Here is a 14,997-nt window from a genome sequence, read left to right on the forward strand (position 1 = left end):
ACGAATGTGGCCTTTGTTGTCTTTTCCTAGCGCTAGCTCGCACACACAAGGAGGGAGGGGGTTGTTATTTCGTGTGTGGCGAGGTGGCGATGGTAATGAATAAAGTCAAACAGTATGAATTATGTACATGTGTACATATGTATATGTCTGTGTGTGTGTATGTATATATATATATACGCTGAGATGTATAGGTATGTATATTTGCGTGTGTGGACGTGTATGTGGGTGGGTTGGGCCATTCTTTCGTCTGTTTCCTTGCACTACCTCTCTAATGCGGGAGACGGCGACAAAGTAAAATAAATAAAAAAAAATAACTATTAAAGGGAAAGGTGGCCCCTGATTGTTAATAGGGGGCCCAAGGTTTCGGGGCTTTACACATGACATGACCACTAAGAAGTCCAATACCATTCAGTGATGGAGGCTCAGAAATACTTATTAGTTGGTGCTTCTGGAAAACTGCATGACTGTATTTGTTTTGGACTACTGTTCTGCACACCCAGACGCTGATGTGCTACTACCTAGATACAATTCTGCAATAACACTTCGCCATACCTGAACTTCAATGACAACCAATGTGCCATTGAATAATCCACATCAACTAAAGGAACTTTGTCAAGTACTATTCAGTTAGTTCCTGTTCATGTGCTTGTCAAACAAAAATTTTCAAGAGTTTAACATCAGGGAAAATACTTCTCTGGGTACTTACATGAGCAAGGGAGTCAGTGATTTGGGCAACATTTAAAGGGAAAGGTATAATCTATGGCTAGTTTCCATGTTTGACAACCCTAATCTCAAAGAACGGCACTAGCAACAGCAATGTTAAGGTACATGAAGGGGTGTGAACAACAGGGTGACATAGAACTGACATGAAGATATTATGAACTGGACGAATAGCATTAATGAAGTACACGTGGTTGATCAAATGCTGAATAAAGGCATTGCAACAATGGTTACATGCCATACTGAAGACAATGTTGATGACAGTGATAGAGACTATGAAAAGCCCGTCAGATGGTCAGATGATCTGAACAGATTATGAACAGATTAAGGGATAAACCCAGGTCAGACTACAAGATTCTTGTAGCAGCAGAGTCTCATCTAAGAGGCAAAAATAAGGGTAAACTTTATCCATGAGAAATTCATTTAAAAAACAGAACTTTAGGAAGTGACTACAAGAAATGTTTCAAGAGGGTACCAAGGCATCATACATGTTCTAGAACTGCAAGTCCAACTTCTTCACCAAGCCTATGTTTGTCAAACACATGCACGAGACATCTACGAAATGAACTGGAGTGATGTGGTACATGGAAAGGTCACATGCTGTAAATGGGCTGAACCATGCCATGAGCCATAGTCAAAGAGTAGTCAGAGGAGCTTAGCTGTGGATGCTTATTTTCCTATTTTTCTAGAAAACATAACAGGTAGAAATAGTGTCAAAATGAGACTACTATTCATTCGTTCCAACTACCTAAAACAGAGGGAGAGGCAGCAGTTAGGGAAGAAAAGAAAAGTGTTTACATTAAGCAGCATTGTATATATAGTACAAATCTATCAGCATTGTATATGTAGTACAAATCTATTGAGTGGTATATGTAAGCCAACATCTTATCAATGGGCTGAGCCAGGGTATATGATGCCCTCATTTAAACTACAGAGTAGTCTATGAATAGAGGTCTCTGGTTTAAATAAATTCTATGTGACCTAGATATTGGAAGACTGTCTAATATCCTCATTTTTTTTTTTTTTTTTTTGAGAGAGGGAGGGAGGGAGGGAGGGAGGGAGGGAGGGAGAGGGAGGGAGGGAGGGAGGGAGGGAGAGGGAGGGAGGGAGGGGGAGGGAGGGAGAGGGAGGGAGAGGGAGGGAGGGAGAGGGAGGGAGGGAGAGGGAGGGAGAGAGAGGGAGGGAGGGAGAGAGAGGGAGGGAGGGAGAGAGAGGGAGAGAGAGGGAGGGAGAGAGAGGGAGGGAGAGAGAGGGAGGGAGAGAGGGAGGGAGAGAGAGAGAGGGAGAGGGAGAGGGAGAGAGAGAGAGAGAGAGAGAGAGAGAGAGACTCTTGCTCTTACATATGCAGTGGTTCGATCTCTGCATCCTTATTTGACATAGTTGAGTCGAAAGTGGTTCAACTCATAAACTGTCCCAGGCTAGCTTCCAAACTTGATCGCCTTGCTGCTGCAGTGTTGGTTCGCTTTCCCCTCTTCTACACATATTACTTTGGTTTCTGCTCCCAAGAGCTGGACCATGCAATACTCAGCAAGCTGCTGTGTCACCTGATTATTGTGAGGCCATCAGCAACTCAAGAGTGAGCCATTTAGACAAATGCTTCTTTCCCTGCATATAGAAGCTTTGGAACTCTCTACCTTTTCATGTCTTTCCCAATAACTATGTCCTGGCACATTTCAAAAGACAGGTCTTTCATGTACTCAAAACTTCATAAATACTTTCCCTTGTCTTTTCTTTTACCACTTCATAATTCTCTATCTTTCAATTAAGACCTCAATGTAGACTTTTGTCCATGACAGGAGCCTTCAACATTAAAAAAAGTCAACATCAAATAAAAACAGGGTTAAAGTTACAAAATACTCAGACCATACTGAAAGACTGATAACTAAATTCTACCATCCATAATTTGAACATGGATTGGTTCCAAAAGACCTGTAAAAAAATCTATATATGTCAATTTGTTATTATAGTTTGTCAAATTTGTAATTCATCTCTCAAGTGCCCAATGAAATGTAAGCCAAATTTATAAACTGAAAAATTAGGGACAACATATCAGGATGTTGTACTGGTGCTGCTTATTCACTAACAGTTGTTTAGTATGCTATCAAATGCCATACATTATGACTACATAAAGGTCATATGATGCAGTATAACATCAATACTGTAACTGTCAAGGGGCATACTATCCAAGGATGGAGTAAACAACCACACCACACTCCAACAGGTAACTAAAAATACGAATCTTGGTTATAACCAAAAGATTTTAAAGGGAGTCAAACACAAAAAATAAGAGCATAGGATATCTCAAGTTCATCTCTTACACCCATACATAATAAAAACATTGCCCTCTTCACAACCTGTATTAACAAGATTTCTAAGACAACCCTCAAGAGAAACCTAAATAAGTGAGACTAGTCTCTCACCTGCTATAAAAGGGCAGAAGAGGAATAACACCAATGAAAATTCGCAGAAGCTTTAATATCACTATTTCTAGTATGTGTTGCTGATCACTGGCACACAACTGTTGATTCACTGTTGTGTTCTTAACAGTTGCTGGTCAACATTAATTCTAATCAATTCTAATCCTACATTCTTTGGATGAATTTGAAGTGTTCAGATTCCTTGGCTTGCTGTCAGATTAAAAATTCAATAATTTAAATACCAAAAATTTTCATAATCACTATTTTCTCATTCTCATATGCACTGTACATAAAAATAATTCTAATACTATTTCTCTACCTGTTTTATTATGGGAGTTGTGGTCATGCCCACGTGATGACACAGCAGATGATCCTCCCACAGCTGCAATGGAACGAGATGAAGGCACAGTGGAAGAGGATCCTGGCTGGCTTCCTTTGCCTCGGTCATCCGTGTGCTGCGAGGAATTCATTATCTTCTTGAGCCGATTTGGACACTTATCCAGAATCGCAAGGAACTCAGCTGTCAATGACTGCAGCAACTCAAGTGTCACTGTCTTGTCGACATACCAAAACCAATCCTTGCCTTCAGTTACCCGCTGGATCTGTTGTAATCAGAAAATTGGTTTTGATTAGAGAGGCTGGTTTCTACACTTTGGCAGCATGATTAATCAACCTACCCTGTCAAAGTTGCTATACCAAATTCATGCTAAAACATTTCTCTTAACAATGTTAGTAACCATTCAGACACCTGAAAAATAACCTTAACATCCTACTTATAAACACAAAAGAGCCAGGTTGAACATTACTTACTGCAATGGGAGAATTGTAGGTTTAAATGTCCTTTGAACCTTCTCTCAGAATGCAGAAACCAATCTCAAATCAAAACCAATTTTCAGCACTAAACAGCAATTGGAGCATATGTGCTAATTGAAGAAACAGTTGTACAAACAAAAAGGAAGAAAATACTTCATCTGTCACAGTGCATCCACACCATTCTCCAAATAATCAAAATGATTATTTAGTTAAGAAAATTAATCATTAAATGAAATCTTATCCAAATATAAATCACTAGTTGTCCTGACTACTGCAAATGAAATAAGGCATTTATGAAAGCCATGAGATGAAAATTCCAAATCATAACTTGAACTTCAATAAATTTTCAAACATGTTTACAAAGCGGAATGCATGTATGGTGCCAATGTATAAAGGCATGGGGGATAAAAGCAAGTGTTCAAACAAAAGTGGTATAAGTCTGTTGAGTATACCTGTAAGTTGTATGGAAGGGTACTGATGAAAGGCTGAAAGCATGTATAAAGCATCAGACTGGGGAGGAGCAGTGTGGTTTCAGTGGTGGCAGAGGAAGAGTGATGGCATAGGATGAGTGGATCAAGTGTTTGCTTCAAGAAATGTGCATGAAAAATACTTAAGAGAAGCAAATGGATTTGTTTGTGGCATCTATGTACTTGGAGAAAGCATATGAAAGGGCTGAGAGAGATTTCTTTTTGGAAGGTCTTAAAAATATATATGGTGCGAGAGCAAAGCTGTTAAAAGCAGTGACAATTTTTATGGACTTGGAGAAAGCAATGAAAGGGTTGATAGAGATGTCTTGTGGAAGGTCTTAAAAATTCATGGTGTGAGAGCAAAGCTGTTACAAGCAGTGACAATTTTTATCAAGGGTGTAAAGTATGTGTACAAGAAGAGAGGAGAATGAATGGTACCACATGAAGGCTGGTCTGCAGCAGGAGTGTGTGATGTCACCTTGGTTGCTCAGTTTGTTTATGGATGGGGAGGTGAGGGAGGTAAGTGTGAGTCTTGGATAGAGGGGCGAGTATCTAGACTACGGGGGCTGAGAGGGCCCCGGAAGTGAGTCTGTTATTGTTTGCTGATGATGTAGCACTATACTCTTCTTTTTTATCAGTGTTAAAATGCACTCAATAGGTTGGTGATGATTGGCTACATGCAACGTGTCCTAATAACATCATTGCATTTCAAATAATTAATAGATAATGTAAATTGAAATATTCAGTGACTCAAATTTCTCCTTCAGATATATGTTATGTCAATAGATAATGCTAACAAGTAAAGAAATTATAAAGTAATGTATTGTAAGTCTAAATTAGATAACAACAGTCGCCTATGTCAACAACCTAAGCTTGTTTTCGGATGCACGCTACTTCATGTGTAACTTTTCAGATATCTTAATGTAAATTGGGACAAGTTTCACTAATCAAAAGAAGAAACATGTTATTATCAACTTTTTTTGAAGACCAGAATCTACTCAAAACATGGAATTAATGAAACTTTATGTGAAACATTACAGGGAGGTAAACAGAACAGCCACTGTCGCCTGGCTGGAACACACTTCCATCTGATTCTTATCCCAGCATTTTTTCAAAATAGCTTAGTTCCCCTTATCCCTTTAGGTTGATGATGGCCATTCTGTTTATGTCTCTGTTATGTTTTGTTTGATGTTTTTCCATTTTCCAATATTTCCATTCCTCAAATATTTGATCTATTTCATGTATGTCATTTTGTTTATGACTTGCAGATCTGAAGCAGTTTTGTAACAGAGGGATCATGATCAATTTTATTTTACTCCAACCACTGAATTATTTGGTGCCTTTTGTGGCCGATTGTTGGAACTTTGTTTAATATTTTGGAATGATATGGAGCATTATTCCTAATAATAAGTGACTGGAGGTGTGCTTCCACCAGGGGATAGTGGCTGTTATTCTTTTCTCCCCATAATGCTTCACATAAAGTTTCATTAATTCCATGTTGAGTAAATTCTGCTTTCAAAATCAAGTTGACAATTACATATTTCTTCTTATGTTTGGTGCAATCTCTCCCAATTTCTGTTAAAATAAGTGAAAATTTACAAATGAAGTAGCGTGCATCTGAGAACAAGCTTAGGTCGTTGACTTGGGCAACTATTCTTCTTTAATCTAGGCTTACCAACACATTACTTCATCTCATTAGCATTATAAGTTGACAACATATATCTGAGAGAGAAATCCGAGTTAGTACATAAGTTTTGATTCACATTATTTGGTAATTATTTGAAATACAACAATGTTATTCCGACAAGTTTCATTCAGCCAATCGTCACCAACCTGTCAAGTGCATCTCTGCCTTAAAAGAAAAAGTATAGTGGCAGATTTGAGTGAGACACTGCAGAACTTGGTTACTGAGCTTGAAAGCATGTGTGAAAGGAGAAAGTTGAGAGCAAATGTGAATAAAAGCAAACTTATTAGGTTTAGCAGGGTTGAGGGTCATGTTAGTTGGGGTGTGAGAATGAATGGAGAAAACTTGGAAGTGAAGTCTTTCAGTAGCCTGGGAGTGGACATGGTAGCAAATGGAACCAGAACCATGGAAGCAGAAGTACGTCATAGGGTAGGTGAGTGGATGAAGATTCTTGGAGCAATGAAGAATGTGCACAAGGAAAGAACATTATCTGGAAGGGCAAAAATGGGTACATTGGAAGGAATAATAGTCCCAACAATATTATATGGATGTGAGGCATAAGGCTGAGCAGAGGAGGGTAGGTGTGTTGGAAATCAAATGTTCTTAAGGACAATATGTAGTGTGAGGGGGTTTGATACATAATCAATAAAAAGGGTAAGAGAGATGTGTGGGAACAGAAAGAATATGGTTGAGAGAGATGAAGAGTGAGGAAAAGTTGATGAAGATGATACAAGTATCAGAAGTGGAGGGGCCATGGAGAATGGGGAAACCATATTGGAGATTGAAGGATGGAGAGAAAAAGATTTTAAGCGATCAAAGCCTGAACATGCAGGAGGGTGAAAGGTGTGAATGGAATTGGGCCTCAACATGCAAGAGGGTGATGTGCTGACAATGGAGAGTCCCTGGGTATGTGAAGCAAAATGGTCAACCATGGAAACTTTTGTGGGGTCTGGTTGGGGATAAGCTGTGGCTTCCATGCTATACACAAGTGGGAGAGAGAATGGAGAGCATGTGGCCTTTTATCGTCTGTTCCTGATGCTACCTCACTAGCGCATGAAATGGCAATCAAGTATGAGAAAAAAACATGAAGCACATATCTTCTGTTGATTACATCAAGTGAGGAGTATCCTATACTGCCCTTGCTCCCAAAAGCCTCATACACTCTGCAAATAAGTGATCATAACATATGCATAACCCAATGATATATCATCTGAAAGAGCAAACAGCAACATTTAAAGAATCATCAGATACAACTGAAAGCTAACCGTTCCATCCTTTTATCTATGTTCCTTAAATATATGGTAAACACTTCTACTGGTCAGGTTATTCTAAAATATCAAAATAAAGTGCACATAGAATTGCCAATCTTTTCACCTATACTTAAATGTGGTCAGCATAACAACTAACATGTTGAAATTCATTCTAAAGACCAATTTCTTTTACATTCACTCCCAGTGCTTCTATAAATACTTCACTAGTTATGAATCTAAAACCTAAAGGATTAGCACTGGCCAAAAAAAAAAAAAAAAAAATACAAGAATTTTTTTCATACTTCATTGCTGTTTCCTGCATTAACAAGGTAGTGCCAAGAACAGATGAAGGAAGACCACATTCACTCATCCATTCTCTAGCTGTCATGTGTAATGTAAAAAATAACAGCCTCCTATCCACTACTAGGCCCCACAGACTTTTCCATGGTTTCCCCGGGCTGCTTCACATATCCTGCAGAACTTTCACCCTCCCATATGTTCAGGGCCAGATCACTCAAAATCTTTTTACCCTATCCTTACATCTCTAATTTGGTCTTCCCCTTCACCTTATTCCCTCCACTTCTCAAACATATATGCTTTTCGTCAACTAATGTTCATTCATTCTCTCTGTCCAACCATCTCAGCACACCCTCTTCAGCTCTCTCAACCACACCTCTATTCTTAAGCACATCCCTCTCTTACCATTCCATCACTCACCTGATCACACCTCACACCACCAACTGTCCTCAAACATTTAATTTCCAACATATCAACCCACTTCCATCCTTACCTAGAGACCATGCCTCACAATCATATTACATTGTCGTGACTAATGTACATTTAACATACACATTTTTGCCCTCCCATATAATGGCCTCTCTTTCAACACATTCTTCAATGCTCCTCAAGCCTTTACCTCTTCATCCATACTTCAATGATTTGATTTTCTGCTATGTTCACTCCTAGGTATCTAAAACACTTCACTTTCTAAAAAATTTCTCCATTCAAACTCACACTCAAAATAACCTGTTCCTATACCCTACTAAACCTAATAACATTCCTTTTTGTTTAAAGTTATTCTTAACTTCCTCCTTTCACAAACTCTGCCAAACTCATTCACCAACTTCTGCATTAGGTCAAGGAGGGTCAGTTGAGGACAACTCAGGCAGTATAAGCAGTGGGTTATTAGCACAGATACAGGTCAACTCTCAGGTAACTTTTAGGACCAAGGCTGGTAGAGTCCAGCGAGGGGAGGGTCACAGTAAGGCGGCGAACCCAAACAGATGGAAAACCGTCTCTCATCCGCTGCTGCACATGCAAACATTAATAGTGGATAATACAAACATGCATACCCAGAGTAAAAAAAGGAAAATTCAGTCCAGAAATCAAATCCATGAAAAATAACTTTAATACACAAAAATGCCCGGAGCATCATTAAAAAATGTTATGAACGTATATCTTATGCAGTTAGTGAAACACAAAACATTATTGCAATCTCAGAGACGTGGGTAAACTCTGCGAATAAACACTTAATCGCCAAGTTAGCAACACCAGGATACAAACTATTTACGAAAGACTGCTTATACAGGGTAGGTGGTGGAGTTTTGATCTACATCAATAACAGTCTAAGAGCTATAATGATGAACAAAGTAGACATACACGACTCTCTTTATACTGACATTACCGACAAGTTCAAAAGTAAACTAAGTCTCAGTGTTACTTACAGACCTCCTAAGCAAAAGGAACACGGTGATAAGATGCTAAACAAAGAAATCAAAACTATAGTAAACAGTTCAACAGTCCAAGCATAAACTGGAACATGTTCACAGGGGACCAAGAGGGAACTAGACAAACAGAACTGATTGAAGCACTTTTCTAAAAGTTAACTTAAGAACCAACAAGAGAGAGAAACATTCTTGACCTTGTCCTTAACGCTGACACAAACTTAACTCTTGTGATGTAGGCGAGACTTTGTCAAACAGTGATCACAGTCTGATGAGACAAATTTATATTTATATTCTATTTATTACACTTAATCGCCGTCTCCCACGTCAGCGAGGTAACACAAGAAAACACAAGAAGAATGGCCCAACCCACCCATATACAATGTATATACATAAACGCCCACAAATGTAGCGCAAGGAGGCAGATGAAAGGATGGCCCAACCCACTACCATACACATGCATTTACAGACAGGTCCACACATGCACATATACATACCTATACATTTCAACGCATACATATACATACATACACAGACATATACATATATACACGAACATAATTCATACTTGCTGCCTACATATATTCCCGTCGCCACCCTATCACACATGAAATGACAACTCCCTCCCCCCGCACGTGCGCAAGGTAGGGCTAGGAAAAGACAACAAAGGCCACATTTGTTCACACTCAGTCTCTTGCTCTCATGTATAATGCACTGAAACCACACCTCCCTTTCCACATCCAGGCCCCACAGAACTTTCCATGGTTTACCCCAGATGCTTCAAATGCCCTGGTTCAATCCATTGATAGCACGTCGACCCTGGTATACCACATCGTTCCAATTCACTCTATTCCTTACACGCCTTTCATCCTCCATGTTCAGGCCCAGATCACTCAAAACCTTTTTACTCCATCCTTCCACCTCCAATTTGGTCTCCCACTTCTCCTCGTTCCCTCCACCTCCGACACATATATCCTCTTTGTCAATCTTTCCTCACTCATTCTCTCCATATGACCAAACCATTTCAAAACACCCTCTTCTGCTCTCTCAACCACACTCTTTTTATTACCACACATCTCTCTTACCCTTTCATTACTTACTCGATCAAACCACCTCACACCACATAATATTGGCCTCAAACATCTCATTTCCAACACATCCACCCTCCTCCACACAACTCTATCTATAGCCCACACCTTGCAACCATATAACATTGTTGGTACCACTACTTCAAACATACCCATTTTTGCTTTGCGAGATAATGTTCTCGCCTTTTACACATTTTTCAACGCTCCCAGAACTTAAGCACCCTACCCCACCCTGTGACTCATTTTCACTTCCATGGTTCCATCCGCCGCCAAATCCACTCCCATATATCTAAAACACTTCACTTCCTCCAGTTTTTTCCATTCAAACTTACCTCCCAATTGACTTGTCCCTCAACCCTACTGTACCTAATAACCTTGCTCTTATTCACATTTACTCTAAGCTTTCTTCTTTCACACACTTTACCAAACTCAGTCACCAGCACTGTATCATCAGCGAACAACAACTGACTCACTTCCCAAGCCCTCTCATCCACAACAGACTGCATAGTTGCCCCTCTCTCCAAAACTCTTGCATTCACCTCCCTTATAATCCCATCCATAAACCAATTAAACAATCATGGAGACATCAAGCATCCCAGCCGCAAACCGACATTCAGTGAGAACCAATCACTTTCCTCTCTTCCTACTCATACACATGCCTTACATCCTCAATAAAAACTTTTCACTGCTTCTGGCAACTTTCCTCCCTCACCAAATATTCTTAATACCTTCCACAGAGCATCTCTATCAACTCTAACATAAGCATACATATACACACAAAGACATATACATATTTACATATTCATACTTGTTGCCTTCATCCATTCCTGCCGCCACCCCACTACACAGGAAATAGCATCCCCCTCCAGAGAGGTAGAGCCAGGAAAAGACAAAAAAAGGCTACATTCGTTCACACTCAGTCTCTAGCTGTCATGTGTAATGCACCGAAACCACAGCTCCCTTTCCACATCTAGGCCCCACAAAACTTTTCATGGTTTACCCTAAATGCTTCACATGACCTGGTATACCACATCATTCCAATTAACTCTATTCCTTGCACACCTTTCACCCTCCTGTATGATCAGTCTTCACATGACCTAGTGTACCACATCATTCCAATTAACTCTATTCCTTGCACACCTTTCACCCTCCTATATGATCAGTCTTCACATGACCTGGTATATCACATCATTCCAATTAACTCTATTCTTTGCACACCTTTCACCCTCCTGTATGATCAGTCATCACATGACCTGGTATACCACATCATTCCAATTAACTCTATTCCTTGCACACCTTTCACCCTCCTGTATGATCAGTCTTCACATGACCTGGTATACCACATCATTCCAATTAACTCTATTCCTTGCACACCTTTCACCCTCCAGTATGATCAGTCTCCAATCACTCAAAATCTTTTTCATTCCATCCTTCCACCTCGAATGTGGTCTCCCACTTCTCCTCCTTCCCACCACCTCTGACACATATATCCTCTTTGTCAATCTTTCCTCAGTCATTCTCTCCATGTGGCCAAACCATTTCAACACATCCTCTTCTGCTCTCTCAACCACACTCTTTTTATTACCACACATCTCTCTTACCCTTTCATTACTTACTCGATCAAACCATCGCACACCGCATATTGTCCTCAAATATTTCATTTCTAACACATCCACCCTCCTCTGCACAACCCTATCTATAGCCCACGCCTCACAACCATATAACATTGTTGGAATCATTATTCCTTTAAACATACCTAACTTTGCTCTCTATGATCATGTTCTCGCCTTTTACGATTTCTTCAATGCTCCCAGTACCACCATCCCTTCCCCCACCCTGTGACTCACTTTCGCTTCCATGGTTCCATCCGATGCTAAGTCCACTCCCAGATATCTAAAAACACTTCCTTTCCTCCAGTTTTTCTCCATTCAAACTCACCTCCCAGTTAACTTGTCCCTCAACCCTAACGAACCTTGCTCTTCTTCACATTTACTCTCAACTTTCTTCTTTCACATTTTCCAAACTCACTCATCAACTTCTGCAGTTTCTCACCAGAATCAGCCATCAGCGTTGTATCATCAGCGAACACCACAACTCACTTCCCAAGCTCTTTCATTCACAACAGACTGCATACTTGCCCCTCCCTAGAAAACTCTTGCATTCACCTCCCTAACCTCATCTAAACAAATTAAACAACCATAGAGACATCTCGCACCCTTGCCACAAACCAAAATTCACCGGGAACCAATCACTTTCCTCTCTTCCTACTCGTACACATGCCTTACATTCTAGAGAAAAACTTTTCACTGCTTTTAACATCTTACCTCCCACACCATTTACTCTTAAAACCTTCCACAAAGCATATCTATGCACCCTACCATATGCCTTCTCCAGATCCATAAATGCTACATACAAATTCATTTGTTTTTCCAAGTCTTTCTCACATACATTCTTCAAAGCAAACCCCTGATTCACACATCCTCTATCACTTCAGAAGCCACACTGCTTTTCCCCAATCTAAGGCTTTGTAAATGCCATTATCCTCTATATCAAAACCCTTCCATGTAATTTTCCCGGAATACTCAACAAACTTATGCCTCTGTAATTTGAACACTCACCTTTACCCCCTTTGCCTTTGTGCAATGGCACTATGCATCCTCAGGCACTTCACCATGATCCATACATACAATGAATATCCTTACCAACCAATCAACAACACAGTTACCTCCTCTTTTAATAAATTTCCCTACAATACCATCCAAATCCAACGCCTTGCGGGCAATCATCTTCCACAAAGCTTTCACTACCTCTTCTCTGTTTACCAAACCATTCTCCCTGACCTTCTCACTTCGCACACCATCCCGACCAAGGCACTCTATATCTGCCACTCTATTATCAAGCACTTTCAACAAGCCTTCAAAATACTCACTCCATCTCCTCACTTCATCACTACTTGTTATTACCTCCCCATTTGCCCCCTTCTCTGATGTTCCCATTTGTTCCTGTCTTATGCACTTTATCTACCTCCTTCCAAAATATTGCTTTATTCTCCCTAAAATATAATGATAATCTCTCACCCCAACTCTCACTTGCCCTCTTTTTCACCTCTTGCACCTTTGTCTTGACCTCCTGTCACTTTCTTTTATACATCTCCCAGTCATTTGCACTACTTCCCTGCAAAAATCATCCAAACACCTCTCTCTTCTCTTTCACTAACAATCTACTAACAATCTTTAGATTATGAAATAAATGAAAACAAACTCTTGATTCCAGATTACAGGCGAGCAAATTTTGAAAATATTACACACACAATTTGCAGTACCAATTGGACAAAACTTCTTAACATTCACACAGTACAGGAAATGTGGAATAATTCTAAAAACACTGCTCGAAACTGAAAATAAGTATAATCCATGAATTACGAAGAGAACTTGCAATATTTCAAAGCCATCATGGATGAATAGGAGAATAGAAAGATTAATTTGACAAAAGAAGAAAACATATAAGAAATTCAAATCACTGGGAACCAATGAGAATCATCAGGAATTAAAAAAAAAAAAGATACTGTAAGATGGTCATAAGACAGAGTAAATGAGGTAAGAATTTCTTTGAAAGTTAAGCACACATTAACTAATGACAACAAGGAAATGGCTACTATACTGCATTATTCCTTTAACTCAGTATTCACAACTGAAGAAGCATCTCAAATACCACAACCAATGAAAATGTTTCAAGGATCTGAGGAAGATGAGTTGAAAGTAGAGAAATATAGAGCTCTGAAGTACTTAAATACCTGGACCAATTAAATCCTAACAAGTCCAATGGCCCAGTTAACTTAGCTCCAAGATTTTTAAAAAAAGGTCAAGAGACAGCTAATATACCCAATATCAAAAATATTCAACAAATCTCTACTGGATGGTTAGGTGCCAACTGACTGGAAAAAAGATGTCACACCTATATATAAAAAAGGAGACAAAAAGTGTACCTTGAACTACAGCCCAATTAGCCTTACATCAGAGTTAGGTAAAATGATGGAAAAAAATTATACGAGATAAACTTGTCAGGTTTCTAGATAACGAAATTATATCAGACAACCAACACAGTTTCAGCAATAGAAGATCCTGCCTGGCATATTTGCAGGAATCTTTTTATGTTACTTATCGGAATAGGAACAAAAAAGTACTGTTTGATGTAGTATATTTAGATTCCCAAAAGGCTTTCGATAAAGTACCTCACAAGAGACTTCTAAAAAAAACTCAAAGCACACAGAATTGGTGGAGAACTCTGTACATGGATCAGAGACTAGCTTACCAAAAGAATACAGCATGTACTATTAAACAGCGAAGCCTCAGATTGGCTAGACATGATGAGTGTTGTGCCACAGGGATCAACCTAAAACTTGGTCTCATATCTAAGATCTCCAAATTTGCTAATGATAGACTAAAGGAGGAGGTACAGCTGTAAAAAGGTGGGACTGCAAAATGATTCAGAGATCTTACCTTACTAGCAGAGGGGGTCAGACAGATGGCAAATGAAGTTCATTGTAGACGAGGGGGTCAGACAGATGGCAAATGAAGTTTATTGTAGACAAGTGTAAAGTTATACACTTTAGAGACAAGAATATATATCACAACAACAAACTATTCAGAAACTCTCTAACTTAAGTAATGAAGAAAAGATCTTGGAGTCATTAGCAACAACCTGAAGAACACTACAGTGTCAAGCAGCAAGTAAAAAGACAACCAAATGTTAGGTTTCATAGCCAGGAACATAGATAACAAGACATCAGAAACAATTTTCACACTTTCTAATTCTCTAGTCCAGTTTTGATCTT

General features: G+C 39.4%; 1 protein-coding gene across 2 annotated transcripts in view; it reads right to left on the minus strand.

The window, feature by feature from the left end:
• Positions 1 to 14,997, minus strand: part of CycT (Cyclin T) — a 132,363-nt gene that overhangs the window by 16,974 nt on the left and 100,392 nt on the right. For both annotated transcript variants that reach the window (XM_071660706.1, XM_071660705.1), the window contains one exon: positions 3,457 to 3,739. In XM_071660706.1, coding sequence (XP_071516807.1) covers positions 3,457 to 3,739 — 283 coding nt within the window. The remainder of the gene's footprint in view (positions 1 to 3,456; positions 3,740 to 14,997) is intronic.

The sequence above is a fragment of the Panulirus ornatus genome, chromosome 72, assembly GCF_036320965.1.
Source record: "Panulirus ornatus isolate Po-2019 chromosome 72, ASM3632096v1, whole genome shotgun sequence".
In the NCBI taxonomy this organism is placed as follows: Eukaryota; Metazoa; Arthropoda; class Malacostraca; order Decapoda; family Palinuridae; genus Panulirus; species Panulirus ornatus.